The 18,763-nt window shown below is 33.2% G+C and overlaps 1 protein-coding gene across 2 annotated transcripts in view; it reads left to right on the forward strand.

The window, feature by feature from the left end:
• Positions 1–258: 258 nt before the first annotated feature.
• Positions 259–18,763, forward strand: part of LOC108689553 (putative mediator of RNA polymerase II transcription subunit 26) — a 92,519-nt gene continuing 74,014 nt past the window's right edge. Inside the window, exons 1-3 of one of the 2 annotated variants that reach the window (XM_018196361.1) lie at positions 259–426; positions 4,122–4,549; positions 11,039–11,094. In XM_018196361.1, coding sequence (XP_018051850.1) covers positions 11,062–11,094 — 33 coding nt within the window. In that variant the 5' untranslated portion in view covers positions 259–426; positions 4,122–4,549; positions 11,039–11,061. Of the gene's footprint in view, positions 427–4,121; positions 4,550–11,038; positions 11,095–11,319; positions 11,542–18,763 lie in introns of those variants that run through there. The other variant, XM_018196362.1, reaches the window with a different exon arrangement.

The raw sequence follows: 18,763 nt of genomic DNA on the forward strand, positions 1-18,763 counted from the left end.
TGTCGCATATTGTCTCTCGTACCCTTGCTCTTATCCCCTCCACGTTTCGCCGCATACTTGGAGCAGGTAACGTGCCAGCGCAATGGCGCCTCACTGGCTGCACCTGGGATAACCGTTCGCCAGGTTAGACCTTACGTTGATTGGTCGATTGGCGTAAAGCCGGGCACGGATTGGCCAACGGCGGCGGCTTCACCGGCACGTAGGTTTAATCTCGTTTACCGTAGGCGCGCTGGCGTTCAGTTTAAGTTACCTCGGCCGGTCGGTCGGTTGGTCGGTCGGTCGGTCGGTCGGTCGGACGGACGATCCCGTCCGCTCGCGCTACAAAGTTGAAACCGGACGTAACGTCTCGGTTCCTCGAGGGGTCCGAAATTGTCCCTTCGTCATCGGTCATCGTTGTCGTCGCTGCTGCTGCCGCCGTCGCAGTTTGTAAGTCTGTCGCGTCGTAGGAGCGTGCGCGGACGCGACAATCGTGACGGACCGACACCGGTTGGGCCATCGCTCGTGCGCGAACGCGAGCGAGGACGCGGGAGAGAACGCGCACAAGGCAAGAACGCGTCCGCACTCCGCCACCAGCGCGGTGACACGATCGCGGTGCGCTCGCGCATTTCTCGCGCGTCTGTGTTGAATTCTCTCTAACGCGTCAGCGCTTGGCCTTCCTACGCTGCTTTAGCAAAACGACAATCGTTCGTGCGTGTGCGTTGTGTGCGCGCGTAACGTACGCTTGCGGGCAACGTACACACGTATATCGGAATTGAGGTGCGCGTGTATTTGTGTGTGTGTGTGTGTGTGTGGCGGGGGGGGAAGGAGAGAGAGAGAGAGAGAGAGAGAGAGAGAGAGAGAGAGAGAGAGAGAGAGAGAGGGAGAGCGAGCAGGCGCACTCGCGCGCGTAACGGCTTCGTTTCTTGAGTTTCTTCTTCGTCCTGCTCTCGTCGGTGGTCCCGTCGGTAAATCGCGGCCGCGCCGAATCACCGTATACGCGTGTGTACCGCGATTGGTCGGCGCGTGGTATTTTTGAAAAGTCGTATATTCCCCCCCTCGCGCCTTCCGCTCTTTTTCCCTTCGGTTACCCTTCGTCACCGTCCCTCGCTTCTTTTTCGCCCGTTATAACTTCGTCATAAGAACGACGAGAAAATCCACGGCCGTCGCGTCGACGCCACGCCGTATGGACAATTTTGAGAAAGCCATCCGATCGCGTCCCGCCCGTCTTATACGTTCCTCACGTTCCCCGCACGAGTCTCAAGTCGAACGAAGTTACCGCGACACAACGCAACTTGTCATCGTCGCGCGATAAGCATCTCTTTTCGGCACGTTTCGCAGCGAATTCTTGGGAAAACTTCTTTTTATAAGATAGCCTCGATTTTTGGACGGAATGGAATATTCATTCACAGATTCGCGAGCGATCTATATTAAAAACCCTGATGAGTGCTGTCAAAGGATGCTTTCTAGCGAAATACACAGATGACACATGCCCGTTTCTATTAATGTATATTAATTTCAATTTACTCTTCATGTATCTCTTTCTAATTCTTAGACTTGATGGAGAATTGAATTGAGATTGTAATTAAACTACATTGTAAAAATATGTACTAATTTTAATAAATATTTGTTTGAATAGTTATTAAATGTTTACTAAATGTAAACATATTTTATTTGGTATAAGAATTATTAATTTAAGTGTCATTTTTTATTGAGTAAATATTTATTTATTGTAAGTTAATATTTAGTTAGTTATTTAAGTAAATATTTAGTAAATTTACATTTAGTAAAGTTCAGTATAAAATCAGGCAATAATACACAATGAACACAATGAATTATTACAGTCTTATTGTTTGTCAGTATTAAACAAAGATAAAATGATTATTGGCTGCGTTCAGCAGAATGTTTATTTTGCAACTATTGGAAATTTTCTTCGCACTAATTAGATTATATTCTTAGATCTGCGTAAATTTAGTCCAATCAACGCGAAGAAAACTTCCAACAATTGCAAAATAAATATTCTGCTGAACATAATTATTGTATTGCATTATCTTTTGCTAGAAATCACCAATAGTCTCATTATAAATGCTGTGCAGTATTTGATTGACCAATCAAAAGAAAGAATTTTACTAATTGATCAATGAAAGAATGTTTCAAAGCATTTTGCAGCACGTTGACGGTATTCTAGTTGTAAAACCGTCATTTCAGGTTGCCGGTTGATTGTTCTACTTTAGCCAATCACAGTGCAGTTAATACGAACTAGCTATAACGTCATTGACTAAAATAGAATCCTCAATCGAGAACCGCAACTGGCAATCCATCATGTAATCCATCATTACGGTTTAACAGAATTTTGGATCTTGATTATCGTAGAAACATGAAAAGTGAAAATTTTTATGTATGTATTCAGGTATTACATAATACATAATGTATAGTAATACGTAATACATAGTACATAATACAAAAAAATTCACTTTTCATATTTCTATCCTAAGGAAAAATTGTTATATGATTGATCCTCTGGTCACGAGGTGACAAACTTTTGATTGGCCCGTCGTTTTTGTAAACTTTAATAAGTTAGAATGAGTGATTACTTTCTAAATTCTTTGGAGTGAAATGTATGTCTAAGAATGAAAATTGAGTTAGTTTTGAAAAAGAGTGGTTCAATTTTCAATCTTTAACAGTGAGATTTCACTCTCGAAAATGAGATTTTTTTTTTACTCTAAAAGTTTTAGAGAGTAGTATAAGAATGAGATAATATATATAAGGTGTCCCAAAATTAACGATAAATATTTTAAAGACATTCTTCTCATTTTAAGAAAAACAAAGAGTCTAAAGTTATGAATGATTATGATGATTTTCACAAATAGAAAGAGTTTAAAGATTAGAATCTCGCGTGCTCAAAGATAGCAAGAAGACAATGTGAAGGTCCACGAATTTCATGCCTTTGACAATAAGAAAATTCAACATCGAACTAATCCTCTTGCTATCCCTAAGTTTGCAAAAATAATTCTAATTTTGTCTTATTTGTTTTTAATGTAATTTTGTTTTGTAATTTTTAAACTCTGCTTTTTTAAAACTATCTTAACCTCAGTATTTTCTCATATTAAACTTTTCTAAGTTTTCTACAATAAACCGTTACTTAACTTTCAGTTTTAAGACGTAAAAAATTGATTAATCATAGTCAATTATTCTTCTCATATTGATTACAATTAATCAATTTCTTACAGTTTAAAACTTAAAGATCGCTCTTTAAAACTTTTAAAATAAAAACTTTGAAAAGTGTAATCTCACTCTTAAAGATTGAAAACTGAGCCACTCCATTTAAGACTGACTCAACATTCAATTTTCACTCTTTAGAATGAGAGCCTATTTCAAAGAATTTAAAAAGTAAATAACGATTTATTGTTAAAAGTCCATTCGTCTTAAAATATTACAATCTCTCTTAAAAATATTTATCAGTTTTGAGACACTCTTTGTACAAAAAGAAACATTACATCTATCCTTCTTTCTCACTCTTGTTCTGACAGATTTGCTCGTTGCCAGATTTTCATACAAACGGTCTGTTTTTTATCGCTGCACTTTCTGAACTAATACACAAAATGCAATAAATTGAAGTGAAACAAATATACGTTCAGAGTGCAGTAGTAAAAAACAGATCTAAAAGTTTCTAAGTACGCGCGAATGCGCACGAGTTTCCAGCGGAAAGTTTGAATTCTTCGATGACAGGTAGACGATCTCGCGGTCGGCCGTGCCTCTTCTTTGTTCAATTCGCGAAGTCAGTCGCACGGATCGTCAACGCCGGTGATTTCAACGAAAATCGATTTTCTCGCTCGCTTCTAACTTCGGCTCGGAATCACGAGCGCGCGTCGCGGCCGTCGTAATTCCGACGCGACGCGACGCGTCGCGACGCCGACGCTGCGAAAGAACGCCTCAGAGAGCGATCCACGACAAGGCGCGTTTTTTCTCGTATTCGCGCGCGACGGCGGAGAATGCCGAAACTCTCCGAGATTTTCGCCGCTTTCGAACGGCGGCTCGGCACGACGGCCCAACGAATTCGGATGGAATCGCGCGCGAGTGAAGTGAGCCTGTGGATCACCGATTTAGTGTCTTTATCTACTGATCGCTTCGTATGTGATATATAGAAAGCAAGAAAGAAAGAGAAAAAGAAAAAGAAGGATCGAGTTGATCAATGAACGAAATATTCTGCAATTTCTAATCGTCGTGGATTAAGTGATCGTAGTGCGAAGGTGTGCGACGGAGTCGCGGAAATTGACGGGAATTTCCGGTCGCGTATGTTACTATAGTGGTGTGTGTGTGTGTGTGTGTGTGTGTGTGTATCGGTGTAAGGTTAGGATTGTGCCGTTGGGAGAGAAAGAGCGGCCTTCCCTCCAGAAAAAGGGGGGAAAAGGAGAGAGGAAAGGATCGGCGTTGCGCGCGATCGCGATCGCGGAAAACGGAATATCGGAATCAACGACGGTGGGCGGAGTGAAGGGGGCGGCAGTCCTCGATCGAGATCTGGATTACGCGGGCGCGTCGAGGATCGCCAAGATTTTGCCAATTCGTAAAAAAGGTGAGTGCCCGTTTGTAAAGTAAACAGAGAAATCGAGAGTGTTTGTGATGGAGCTCGAGAGAACTCCGAGATTTCCTTTGAAGGCTTTAGATTCGCTTTACCGAAATCGAGTCGAATTCGGGCAAAGTTGTCCGATCTCGATTCGAGGAGAACGTACGAGAAACCAGTTATTTCCGTTTACGATGAACGTTTATTTATGCTCGTGTTGCTCTTCGTGTCTCGTTCGAGTCGTTCGAGTCGGTCGAACATGATCGATCAAACAGTTTCAACGTTGGCTTTCGAATAGTTTGATCACCCTAGTTTGCTAAAATCTTAGATTCTAACTGTTGTCTTCTTGATGAATTTACGTTTAATAGATTTTTTTCTCTTAAGTAAAATATAAAATCGTAATAATAAAAATCAAGATGATGTAAAGTTGAAATCAATTTGGGAATTGTTTTTTTGATTTTCTTACCTCAAAAGTGATACAAGTAAAAAAAATAAGTTTTTTCCAGAAAAGAAAACTATTTTTCAACTTGACCTGAAAAAATTATTGATTAATCAAATATTACTAGCAAAAAAATATATTCTTAGAAACATGATCAATGTTATTTTCGTCATTTTTATTTCACAATTCTTGAAATATTATCCTTTTTGAGTCGTGATGATTTGGATATTCTATAAAATATTGTAACAAATCAAGGATAATTTGTTAAAAATGACACATTCGAAATATAAACACATAATTTTGAAAGAATGCTTCCAGAGTTTATTTACAAATTGTGTCAGTGTTTTTGTGTTAATTTTTTACATAATATTTGTGTTACTGTCTCACTAGATTGATTTTGTGTTAAATTAACACAAAAATTTGAGTGGACATGAAATTTTGAGTAGATCGTGAATGTTTTAAATTTAACATACCTACATTTTTCTATTGTAATTTACTTACAGTAATAACTCGAATATTACATTTTTTAACAAGTTATATTATTTTTAAAGTAAGGGAATTCGATACATTTTGTTCAATTTGTTCATTTTGTACATTTGTACATTTTGTTCATTTTGTGATTAATTTTTAACAATTATTTTTAAATAATTTTTTAACTAATTGTAAGAAATTACTTAATAACATTATCATGTTAAATACATTTACCACAATTATCGTCAAAAGTATATCAAATATTATTATTATGACTTTTCTTAAAATAACTTTAACTGATGTTATCTTAATGATTTTATTATGATATATTCTATATTCTATCTGAGTTTTAACTGAATTTCTTGCAACTCCTTTATCTTTTTCTCCATCATGAAAAGAAAAGGAGAAAACATGAAGTTAATATAAGAAGTTCGGTTGGAAAGTACAAGAGCCTTATTTTTGAAAAACATTATATACTATAAAAATAATAGAGAAATTTACTCTCTAATATACTCTCTAAAGAACCCTACACATTTCTTATGAATTTTGGTTCTCGGTCAAATCTTCTCATATTTTGGGAAATTGTAGTTTCATGTTCTGATTTATAAAAGTATCAATGAGCACGACCTCCTAAAACTAAATTTTCGAGATATAACTGATCAAATTGTGGCTAATTTCCATTATTTCGGAATTTATTTATTGAATGATATAAACAATCTCGGTTCCACATGATCCTCTAAACTTTGAAAAAATACTGCCATTATTAAAAAATAGTGAAAATATTTGAATAAGAGTAACTGATTTTAACTTTTTTTTGGAGTAAGATTTCAATCCTTTAGAATAAGACTTCCTTCCTTTGGAGTGACTCTCACCCTAAAAAAGTGAAATCTCATCCTCCCCTCCCCCCCCCCCTCTAAAAAGAGTGAAAATCTGCCACTCTTATTCAAGAGTGCAAATATTTTCACTCTTTTTCAATAGTGCTATTCATTCTTTTGAAGTGAGATTTAACTCCAAGAAATTTAGAGAGATCGGTGCCGCTCGGAAAACAGATTGCCAATAAAACTCCAATAAATACATCTTTCCGCATTCTAGACTTAAAGGCAAATGGTGAAAAAAAGTCAATGGTCAATGATCAAAAAAAATTTGATTTCGCACCTTTTTAATGTTTGACAATGCTTTGAAGGAAACTTTAATCTCGAGTAAAGCATAGCAGCTGTAAAATCCTGATTGAACGCATTACGGTAGCAACTCGCCGCTGTCGTGTCGATTCGAACCGATTTCGCCATCACGTACGCTCTCCGGTTAGTGTACTTTCGCGAGAAAGCGGTGTAGCAGCGGAACACACAATTCTGCCGCTCGCGAGACCCCATTTCGCGATCGCGAGGAAAAGCTGACCCCGCCTGAGAGTTAAAAAGCCTTTACACTTCAGGAAAACGATTGCGTCGATTCCGGCGTGTTTATGAAAGCTGATAGTGATTTCTAATTCGAAACTTGTATTATATATAAGAAAAAAAAAACAGTATAGCAACAAGAAAATTGAAGAAAGTAGATAACACATTTCAACTACGAAATTACAAGCGGAATCAATCAATCTAAAATAAGAAAATATAATGTTAATCGTCTGTACATAGAAAGAACGATTTTACTGAATTTAAAAATTTAACTAGACGTGAAAATAATTCTGTTGGACTATTAAAATAATTGCATATGAATCTCAAGCATGACGAGCAAAAGTCCTGCACAAAGTTTTGACATTTTAGTAATCAGTTTGAGCGTTCATAATTATTTTGAAAAGTAAACAAAATTCGCTCGTATACCTACAACAATATATGAATAAATAATAAGAGGGCGAGCAAAAATTAGTGTTAAATTACTAAAAATTTTATTTAATATAAATACATAAGACAGGATGTTTTGGCTTAATTACAATTAGCCATCTTATTCAGCCACTCTATTGAACTAATAATTATTTTGATCAAACAAAATTATTTTCACATCTGTGATACCGTTGAAAAATTTGTGTTAAATTTAACACATTTTACATGTCTTACACGGTCCACTTAAATTTAAATATAAGATTTAAGTACAAGATGAATATGTTAGAAAGTAGCACAAAAATAGATTATATTAAAAGCCCAAAGAAAGTAATACTGATACAGTTTGTAAAAACAAACCGTGGAAGTATATTTTTTTCATTATAATTAACATTTATGATATGTTAAATTAACATATATTTTATTCATCTTAGAATTTATATGTTTTAAAATACATTTTTATATTATTTATTTATTTACTCAAGAACTATATTATTCTGATACTAAGAAATTCTTTGAATATCAATTTAACACAAATTATTTAAATAATATAATTATATTACATTAAATTAATATCCGATATATTAAAAATTCAATACAAAATTTTAACGAGGACTTGAGTGGACCGTTTCTAATACAAATTTGCAATTTTTTTACTGTATATTTAGTTAAATTTTTAAATGAAATCCTTCTTATTTATCCGTCGTAATTATAGTTGGACTTCAAAAAAAAATAAGATAGCTGTATTAACGAAAAATACGTTATTTACACAAAAATTTGTCAATGTATTGACTCATTAAAAAATTTGATTAAATCATCCTTTCTGTGCAGTAATTGTAGTTGAACTACAAAAATAAAAATATTTGTCTGAACTCAGAATCGTTTCAAACCGAGGGGTGTAACGGGTGCAGTGCATTTACGTTGTCATCGATGTGTCTTTAAAAATAATTGTATCGATTTTCATATGATTATAACAATGTAGGATTTATTTAGATTTAAAGTTTAGATGAAAGTTGTTAGATGAATTATTTGGATCGATAGAAAAAGACCGGATACTCTGCATCTGCATAATAAACATTCGATGATGCTATTTAAATTCTCTTTTCCATGTAATAATTATTGAATAGATTACAAAAATAAGCTGTATAGCTATATTAACGAAAAATACGAATATGTTATTCATACAAAAAGTTTGTATGCATTGTATCGTTTGATTCATTTTAAGAAATTATTTCTAAACTAAGTATAATCGTCACAGTCTATTACGAATTCTTGTACTTAAAGTCTATATAACTATATTATTGTCTTGTTGTTTCATCACTATTTTAGTTTGTACTAACGAAGCGACGGTCCAACTACATCAAGATAGTTTGGCTAACAGTTTCTTAGTATTGTCGCAGCAAATATTAAGTTATATTTATAACCATGATTGTATTTTGATAGTCTTTACAATTACTTTTATTCTTAACTTTATAAACTGGTTTGCGTGGTCTTCAACTTCACATTCATATTATAGACTTACCAGCAGTACTTTGTTTCTTCTTACAATGAGTGTTTAAATTATAAGCCTAGAGGTTTCTTTTTGAAGAATGTTCTGAACCGGTATATATTTATGCAATAAGTTGAAGTGAAACAAATTATTCTATATTTGTTTTATTGTAATTTATTGCCAGTGTACACCGATTCAAAACATTTTTTCGGAAAAGAACACATTTTAAGTTATAAATTAATCTCTCTAGACTTTTTTAATGAAGAATATTGCTAATTAATAGATAACTATATTAGTTATACAAAAAATATTTTTTTGCCTTAATTAACAATTTAAGAATATTTTTGCCCGGAAAATTTGTAAATATTATATGGTCATTGCATTGACTAATGAGTCAATTTATCTTTTTCATTTCAGCGGTTTTTCCTTGATTTATTTTTTTTATATACATTTTTTACCGCTTATTTACATATTTTATTTAAATCTTCTCTTTGAGGAAGTCCCATCCAAGTCTGAATCTCATGAACTTATTTCGTTCTGTATGCAGGAAATGTATGTGAAGTTAGCATCCCCCAACATAAAAATTTCATAGTCTGATTAGAGTTTCTGCTTTATTTTGAAGAGACTAATATGCAGGAAAATATAAGAGCACGCGACTTGAAAAAATTCCGGATCTACTGTTCGCCAGTGGCAGCACTCCGTTTGCTGAATCCATTTGTCTTTATTAGCTGTATTTACATCTGAAAGATGCTGCACGAAACGCACGAACAGAATTTTCTGTTTCAATGGTCGCCGTTATGTGACATACAGCGGAAATCTGACGGAAAAATTTTTCACGTTCGCAAAATCGATTATTTCGCAATTTCCATCAATATCTCTGATTAATTATCGCTTATTATCGTCCACTCTAATAATTTGACGAAATATGCGGACAACTTGTGTTGCATATGAATCGAATAACATATTTTTTCCTCTTTCCTCGCGCATTTTCCATTTTTCTTTTAGCAATCTTTTATCTTTATTGTTCGCAGTTTGGAATCTGCGGCGATTCGTGCTTCGTCGATTCGAATTTCGCCTCGGCATCATTTCTATTCAGAGAGACGCAGATTTGTACAGCAAACAGTTCTTAAATAGTTATATATAAAACTTTAAACTTTTACTACATTAGAAAGTGGAAAATTTTCGTAAGTTTTTTTTTCACGTAACTGGTCCATAAATTGAATAGAAAATTTTCCATTTTGTCATACAGTTTTCTATATGTAAAAAATATCAATAAATCTCGCGTCTATTTTTATCGATATAGATTAATTTTAATTTTGATTCAATTTGCTCTTCTTTTGCTAATTTTAGAAATTCTAAAAAGATGAAAAATAAGTTGAGTTGAGATTAAAGTTAATTTATTGGGTTAGAACAAAAGTTCGTAGCGTTACGAACTTCAAAATTCAAACAGCTGTAACTTTGTTAAAAATAAACGAAATTTAAATTTAAAATAAAGTTTTAAAGCTTAAAATTCCCACTTTTGGAAGATCAGTGTGTCTTTTAAATTTCTGTGAATTTGATAATTTTTACATATAGAAAACTGTATGACAAAATGGAAAATTTTCTATTCAATTTATGGACCTGTTACGTGAAAAAAAAACTTACGAAAATTTTCCACTTTCTAATGTAGTAAAAGTTTAAAGTTTTCCTAACAAAATTGTTTTTTAAGTGTCCCTAAAATTTTTTGTTATCGAATTATTGGGGATTAAATAAAAGGAGCATTTTAACTTTGATTGCTCGTAATTCCATGAAATAAAAGATACCGCAATTTAAAAAAAAAATTAAATAGATTGTTAAAGCTGAAACTTTGCTCTATCTATCTGTTCTATGGTATAAATGCTAAAGTGTTTTTTTTTTAACATGTATACATGATGCAAATGAAGTAGCGCTGGGACTTTCATTCCAATCCAATCCATTAGTGAAAACGTACATCAATTGATTAACTTTTTTGCGGCATAGTTACATACCTATATTCTGTTCAGTCGTTACGATTTTTACAAATTTTTTACATTTTTTTTACATTTTTTACTCCTTTTTTTGTAATACTTGAGTTCTTTATAAAGTATAATATCATCACATCTCAATCTTCCCAAAAATCTCACGAATATCAAATTTTGTTGAAATTGAACTAGTAGAAAAATATATGTCGCAGAAGATTAAGAGAGATGCATCTTCGCGAAATTGAATATTTATATCTTGATGAAAGAATACATAATATCTTTACTGACAAATGTGTTATTATTTTTCAGAAGGACACACGGACAGGGATGGCATGAGGGAGGGCTCCGGCAACGTTGCCGACGTGGTGAGTGGATTCAATATACTTCTCTCAAAAGGTCTGTTTTTTTATTCCTGGACTAGAACTCTCTTTCTCATTTTCGTCAAATATCAACTCTATATCCATTTAACTTTAAGTTCCAAAAGTGTACACTAGTTCAGCCATAAAAAACAGACCTAAGATTTACTTTAGTTCATCTTAATCCGGGGATACGATCAAATTTTTTGAAACCGCATTCCGTCTTTCGTGTAGAAAAGTCTCGTCAATGGTTGGCACAAAAATCTTAAGTTGGTTATTGTCGTTACCTTTTGGCACCTTGCGTTAAAGTGACCGCATTGGAAACAGCCGTGTGGAATATTTTCGAAAGCCTATGGGCTGTTGGCATCGAGAAGTAGGCTACCGGGTTAACTCGACATAGAGACGGAAAGAGAAAAAGAGAAGGTGGAAGAAGGAGAGGGAAGGAAATTGGAAAAGGTGAGTGATATGAAAAACAGAAAAAAAGGAGAAATTTAATATCCTACATTACTGAGATAATTGATCCGTAACGATATAACGCAACGACTATCTGCGACCACACGTAATTTCTTGCATCTATGCTTCGCTCCAACAACTCGACAGAGACGACATAGTAAACCGAGAAGCCGGAAGGGACGAAAAATATGACACACAGTGCAAGTTTGAACCAACGACTTGTTAAAGGGACAAAAGCGAATATATATAGTACAGTGCAGACAACGGTGAAACATGAATGCTTTTACAACTTTGGGAAAAATCGGATGTATTTTATCTTCATATTTTACAATAATCTTTTTGGTTAAAGTATGTAATTTTAACGGAACTTTCTAGTACCTGTTTCCTCGTAATTTCTGATGAAGCTCGAACAAATTGAGTTGATTATTAATTAAAATAATGAGTATTATTTATGTAGGAATGCGGATATCGGCGGATATTAAGTAAACAATGCCTCGTTCAAGTAATATTCGCCAATCTATTAATTCTTCTATCATGTATATTAAAATTCCGCAATGGATTCTCTCATTAAAAGTTATCGAGCTTTTTGATTTAAAAATATTAAAATTATAGAAAGTTTCTATTATTAAACTTTTTCCGTCGCCTTTGGTAAATTTCTGTTCAAACTCTGCATTGTGTGATGAATTGAGTGAAACGAAAAATATTTTAGATGTAAGAAAATTCTCGAACAATATCTTTATAAGAACCTTCTTATAAGAACCTTCACATTAGTTGACTCAATTATCGTCTGAATTTACCAAAGATATAAAACAATTTTATTAGCTTGAAGGTAAATTCCATTGTAATTAATTCACACACTTTAAATGATAATAAAATGTTTTTTGGAAAGAATGTTTTTGTCATATTCATGTGAAATTTGCCAGCAACATCGTATATTTCATTTATCGCGTTTCAGTTATGATTCAATGATGTATAAATTGTTGACTAAAACATTTGTAAACTAATTATGGAATATTGGGATATTGAATAGTTAATATAAATTCATGTTAATGAAACACATTGAAACCGTTCTATTAATATACCATTAATATTTCATATATTCTACTTCTTGAACGAACAAAGCTTATTTTCAACATTATAAATTTTTAGACTATTTGGTATTAAACACATTTATGTACAATTTAATAAAATGTATTGAAAATTCGATTATAAATATGCTTGATTAAAAATCATTTTAAATTACGAGTACTTATGTACGTTTTAATTACTCAATTACATGGATAATCACAAAAATAATCAATTGCCATTATTGTAATGCGATCGTGTTCCATTTTACACCAGCGAGGAAACACGACAGCATTCTCGGAGAGAATGACAGGTGACAACAGTCATTGCTCGTTCCTTGTTATTCGCTATTCATTATGCAATGCGCGACAGAATTAGATCTCGTTATCGCCTCATACGATTTTACAGCGTCGAGTTGGCCACGTGTCGTAATAGACATGAATGTAATCGATATTAATCGACACGTTTCACAGCGCAGACCGTCCTATGTCTGCCCGCTAATCGAACCGATCGCAATTAACGGTACGGTATTAATTAGCGGATTTCTCTATATCACGTGTATACGAATACAATGCTTCGTCGCCATAAATTGTATGTATCTCGCGTCCCATTTGTTTCGTTAGTATGCTTAAACGAGATTTGGGTACGTTTCATATGCGAATACCAACGCAGATCATATTCCGTATCGTTTGAGTATGGAAATTGCAAAACTGTATCGGCCATTTAAAAGCATATCATATCTGCAGAACGTATTATATATATTATCTTTAAAAACTTGCATATTAGCTTTTAGTTTTAATCTTATCTTTACATTTATGTAATAGTATCATATCTTTAGAACGTTTATACACGTGTATTATTATACTTTTTTTAGAGACTTGCATATATCTTTCAGTTTTGATCTTATCTTTACATTTATGTAACAATTCAATTTTCGCAATAAATATTAGTAATGTATAGAAATTAAACATAAAAGAGCTTAAAAGTATATTATATAATAAGGATATTATATTTTTACTAAACAATATTTTCCGGCAGGTTTAAAAATTATATATTTGTATTTTTGTTTTGCTGAACGATAATTGTTTACTAAATTAACTTATTTTTTAAATTCAATTCGTGGAAATCGTACTTACAGAATGTTTCTTTTTTTTTTTTTTAAGGATATAGAATGATTCTATATTTTTATTCTCTTGTGTGAAACAGAACGTACGATCTCAGTTATGAAAAATTCTTGAAGAGCTGCACATGTGATACATTCTTTGATCACGTATCTGTAAAGTACCGCACTTTATCGATAAGATCTGTATCCACCGTATCTAACTTTTCCGACACCAAGTTTCTCACCGTGTTCCGATCAAATGTATTCAAGCGAGATAGAAGCGAATATGTTATCTCGTTCTATATTTAGCTGCTGCGACATGAGAGCACTGAAATGTTGGATGCAAATCTGTATACAGGTACCGGTGGCATCTTCATAGTTACATAGTCAAAGGGTGCATCTGGCATAACTACTGCTTTGCCTTCAGACATTAAACGCGTATAGCTTTGGGGTTAACCGCTGGGGAATTTTGGTATACAAGATTGAGTTTATTAGTAGATAGGAATTAGTAGACACATATTCCATGTATTACATAATTGATGTATAGTTATCTATGTAATTCTCAAAGAGTTGATATATCAGTTCTAAAAATTCCATTTTTCTATTATAAAAATTCTGTAAATTAACTTTAGCGGTTCTCTTGGTTTAACCGCAAATGTCGCTATGCATCGAGACTTTTGTCCGTTTAAAATAAATCTCAATCGCGTATTTTTATGTAAAAAAAAAAAACGCGATTGGGATTTATTTTAAACTTTTGGAGTGGAATCTAATTCCGAAGAGTGGCAAAGAGTGACAGTTGAGCCAGTGTTGAAAAAGAGTAGCTCAGTTGACAATTTTTAAGAGTGAGTCTTCACTCTGTGAATTAAATTCCACTTCAAAGATTTTAGAGAGTGAGACTTGAGCAAATATAACTCAAAATCAGATGTAATAGGAATCCAGGACTTTAATGATTACCGTATCGCAAAAAAGAATCGCAGAATCACGATGATCGTGTGGGGTCGTCAACGGCCGTTACCGCATCTACAAGATAAGCAAATACGTTTTTAATGACATACGTCATCGGTCTCTCTTCTCTCCCCCTCTCCTTGATAGCGGAGATGGCGGAGGCGGATCCATGTGAACGGCCCCTCGACTTTCCTTTCGATCTCTTCTTCCACAACTGAACCTGTTCGAATGCGTCGATGAGAAACCGCGAATGTCAGGAACTGAATAATGCTGACACTGCTTATATTCGATGTTGCTCCTTAATTAAGAAAAGTAATTATCTCGGTGAATATATGCACGTTCTATATGCATACAGAGCGTTCTCATGTTGATCTTCCTTGTGAGAATGGTCATCGAGAGATAAACCGTTGACTAAACGTGCGTACTAATTCCACAATGTACGGATATTAAAGCCGTATTGTAGTATAGGGATTAAGATGATGGTATATACGTATATACGCGTATAACGAATGAACAATGATCGAATAATAAACGCGAAATTAAATTTATTTGGAATTTTCTTTGACGTACTATTACGAACGAAGTAGATTGAATGCGAATTGAACATTTTATTTACTTTCTCTATTCGTTTGTTGTTCATTCAATTTATTCATATAAGTCACTTTACAAACGTTAATCTCTATTAGTACTGTTTGATTGATACAAAAAGCTGATCGTTTTTCTATTCAGCTTTGATGATTGAATTAGAAAATTAAAATACTTTGAAAAAAGGAGATTCAATAATTTCTCTCTATAGATAAAAAAAAAAAGGTATACTAAAGCCCCAAGGCAATTTTACTAAGATTCTGTTTTCAACTTTATCTATATAAATACGAAACAATTTCTTGTATCCATTTAATATTATATTAAGAAAGAATTTGAAAAAATTATTCATTAAATCGATATGAGCACAAACAAATATTAAATTCTATTGTATTAACAAAAATTAACGAAATTTATTCAACTTGATGAAATTAGATACAACATTGAATATAATTTTTTTAATTTATATATTTTATAAACATCTTAATTCGAAAATCAATACGTTAAAAAGAATTACATAAAATTATCACTTTTCTTCGCTTAATATTTTGTTACTTATGTTATAATAATTTTAAATGATATTTACTTGTTATAAGTATTGTTTGAAAGTTGAAGAATTTGACAAAATCCAGTGATCAATTCTTGATAAAAAATTGCCTACTATTGAAATAGGAATTATTATTTTCATTTAGTAATACCATACCATATCCCTCACTAAAAGATTAACATTCACTGCTTAAACAGGTATTATTGCGTTGTTATTTACAGTAAATAATAGCGTAAGCCCAATAATTCCAACTAATGCCTCAGAGTTCGCAAGCGATTTACTCTTCCGACAGCAAATTCCAAGTTATTTGAATGTTCCACGAGTGCAATTTTGACCCATGTTCGACCATGATGGAATGTACCCATTAGCACGTTGGAAATCGACAGTAGTCGGAAGAGGTATAAACCACCTTTTATCGCAATTACGATAGGCTAGCCAAGGGATGCGAAAACTTGAACTTGAACATTTACTTAATCTATTAACAATCGACATTCTTATTTAGAATAAAAAACTTTGTTATGTAAAAGATAATTTTTTAATAATAATTTTTCTTCAAAACTTTTAATATTCATATATTTTTTTAATATTAAATTATTAACTATTTGATGATCTTAATATTAATTAATCTGAGGGATATTAAACACAAAAATTGTGATTTAAAATTTTTTATTTTATATAGTTTTTTTTAATCGACAATATACTTAACGATAATAAAATTACAATGATTAAAAAATTGTTATAAAAGATAATTTTTATAAAAGATAATTTTATTAATATTATTATATCGATTGACAAAAAGAAAATAATTTTTTTTTATTACTAACTGGTTAATTAATTTTTTCTATCTCTAAAAATAGTTTTAAAAATGGATACAAATTTATCTAATTGATGCAATTTTTCGTAAGATGATAAGCTTAAAGCAATCAATAGATAATTTGAATGAATAAATATAAGTATGAAGCGTGATAGTGAATTTTAATGACATTTGCCTTCGTGCCAGCAGTGTTTCTTGTTACTTGCTGTAGGCTTATGGTATTATCGCAGCATTCTATCTAAATACATATATCCGCTCTGTAGACACAGGAATTCCATAACGCATACAAATACATATAGCTGTCGCTTATTGATGTAGGCGGATGCGAATCCAAGCGTCATACGAGTATCGTTTTCGCATTTGCCTCGGTATGCGTTAAACGTCAGCGTTAAATACCAAAGGCATATACGCCTCTACTACAGCTCACAATCGGTCAACGACGACAGCGAGCTACTGATTCGATCGTATGCTAATTTCATTGCGAACATGTCCATAGCAATCTTCGATGGCATTAACTCTTTGACACTTTGACTGTTGCGTTACACATGACGCTCATTCGCAGTCGGAGCACGTTGGCTGTAATATAATCAAACAGATATAAACGATTCTATATAAACAAATCGTAAATGTCCAATACAATCTCTTCGTATTTTTAATATTATGAACAAATTATTCTCTCCGCGCCGGAGATTTTATTCTTAATAAATATAAAAAAAAAATCGAAAAATAGTTTAGTATAGTTAGACGTACTTGAATAATTTTTAACTATTTATTGCGAGATAAATTGTTAATGTCGTATTTGTTCAATAGATTTCCACCGTTTTTCATAAGGAATATTTATCGAGGATTAGCTGTTCACTTTTTATTAAAAAAAATTGATATTAAAATCGATATTAACTATAAAAGATCTTCTAATTAGTTAATATTGTAATGTAATTACATTTATGATAACGAGCTCTTCTAATGGATTAACTGGATCGAATGGCACTCCTTTCTATTTGATTCGAATAGTATCACTCTTTGTACCACCTTTACCTGTGGCGGCTTTTGCGTGTGCTGCTTTGATGAGCATGCATTTACCATTCGTTTGCCATCAGGTAGATTTCATGAGTGACATTTACGACACAACACGACACAATACAACGAGGCCGAAGAGACGGAAGAACCGCAAGAGAGGCCTAAGTGCAAATACCTGTTTCCGGAAAAGGATAGTTTCCTGCTTTTCACGCGAAATCTGCAATCGGTTTATCGATCATGTATTATTCGACTGTTAATCGTAACGCTGTTCAATTAACCAAGTAATCCATTCAATCTTTTCCTCTCATTCTTTTCCTCAAGTAAAGGATTTTAGAAAATTTTGAAATATATATATAAGGAATTCTTCTCGTTTGCAAAAATAAGTTGATACATACATTTTATTCATTTATCTTATTTTTAATTAAACAAAGTTTGCTGTGATTTTTAGAGCATTTGTTCGATATTCGAAATATTCAAAAATTGACGCAAATATGTTTACGATACCTATTATATATCATAGAATTTAGTATCGTCTGATATCACTTGTCAATGCCATGCGTCGCCGACATTCGGCAGATACGGTGCTCACAATGGTGCGTTTGCGATTGTACCTATCCATCGTCTTTTCCCGCGTGACAGGAGATAAAAATCCACCGGAGATGTATATTCCCACGGGGAGGGATTGAAGGGATACGGTGGCGTGAGGGAAAGGGGACAACGGGAGACAACGGGAGAGAGGAAAATCGGGCGAATCAAGGATAGAAAGGAAAGAGCGATGAGATCTTCTCTCAGATTCCTCATCCAAGTCAGACGTTCTTGTTCCTTTTGCTATTTTCAACGCTGTACTTCTTATTATAATTATAAAATATAATCACCTATTTTCTCTCATCCTTTGAAGCTCTCTTTAACTGATAATATTATTGCGCTGATAGATGAAGATTTTTCTCTCTTTCTCTCTCTATATAAAATATATATATTTTAAAGTTTTAAAATTTCAAAATTTTTTTGTAATTAGACACTACAGATATTTATTTAAAATGTCATTGTGTTGTTATTTTACACGTATTTAAAAAGCAACATTGTTGATTGCTGTGTCTCGTAAAATAAAAAGGATTTTTTAATAATATATATTATTATATTATGCATAATATAA

The sequence above is a fragment of the Atta colombica genome, unplaced genomic scaffold (assembly GCF_001594045.1).
Source record: "Atta colombica isolate Treedump-2 unplaced genomic scaffold, Acol1.0 scaffold27, whole genome shotgun sequence".
Classification (NCBI taxonomy): Eukaryota; Metazoa; Arthropoda; class Insecta; order Hymenoptera; family Formicidae; genus Atta; species Atta colombica.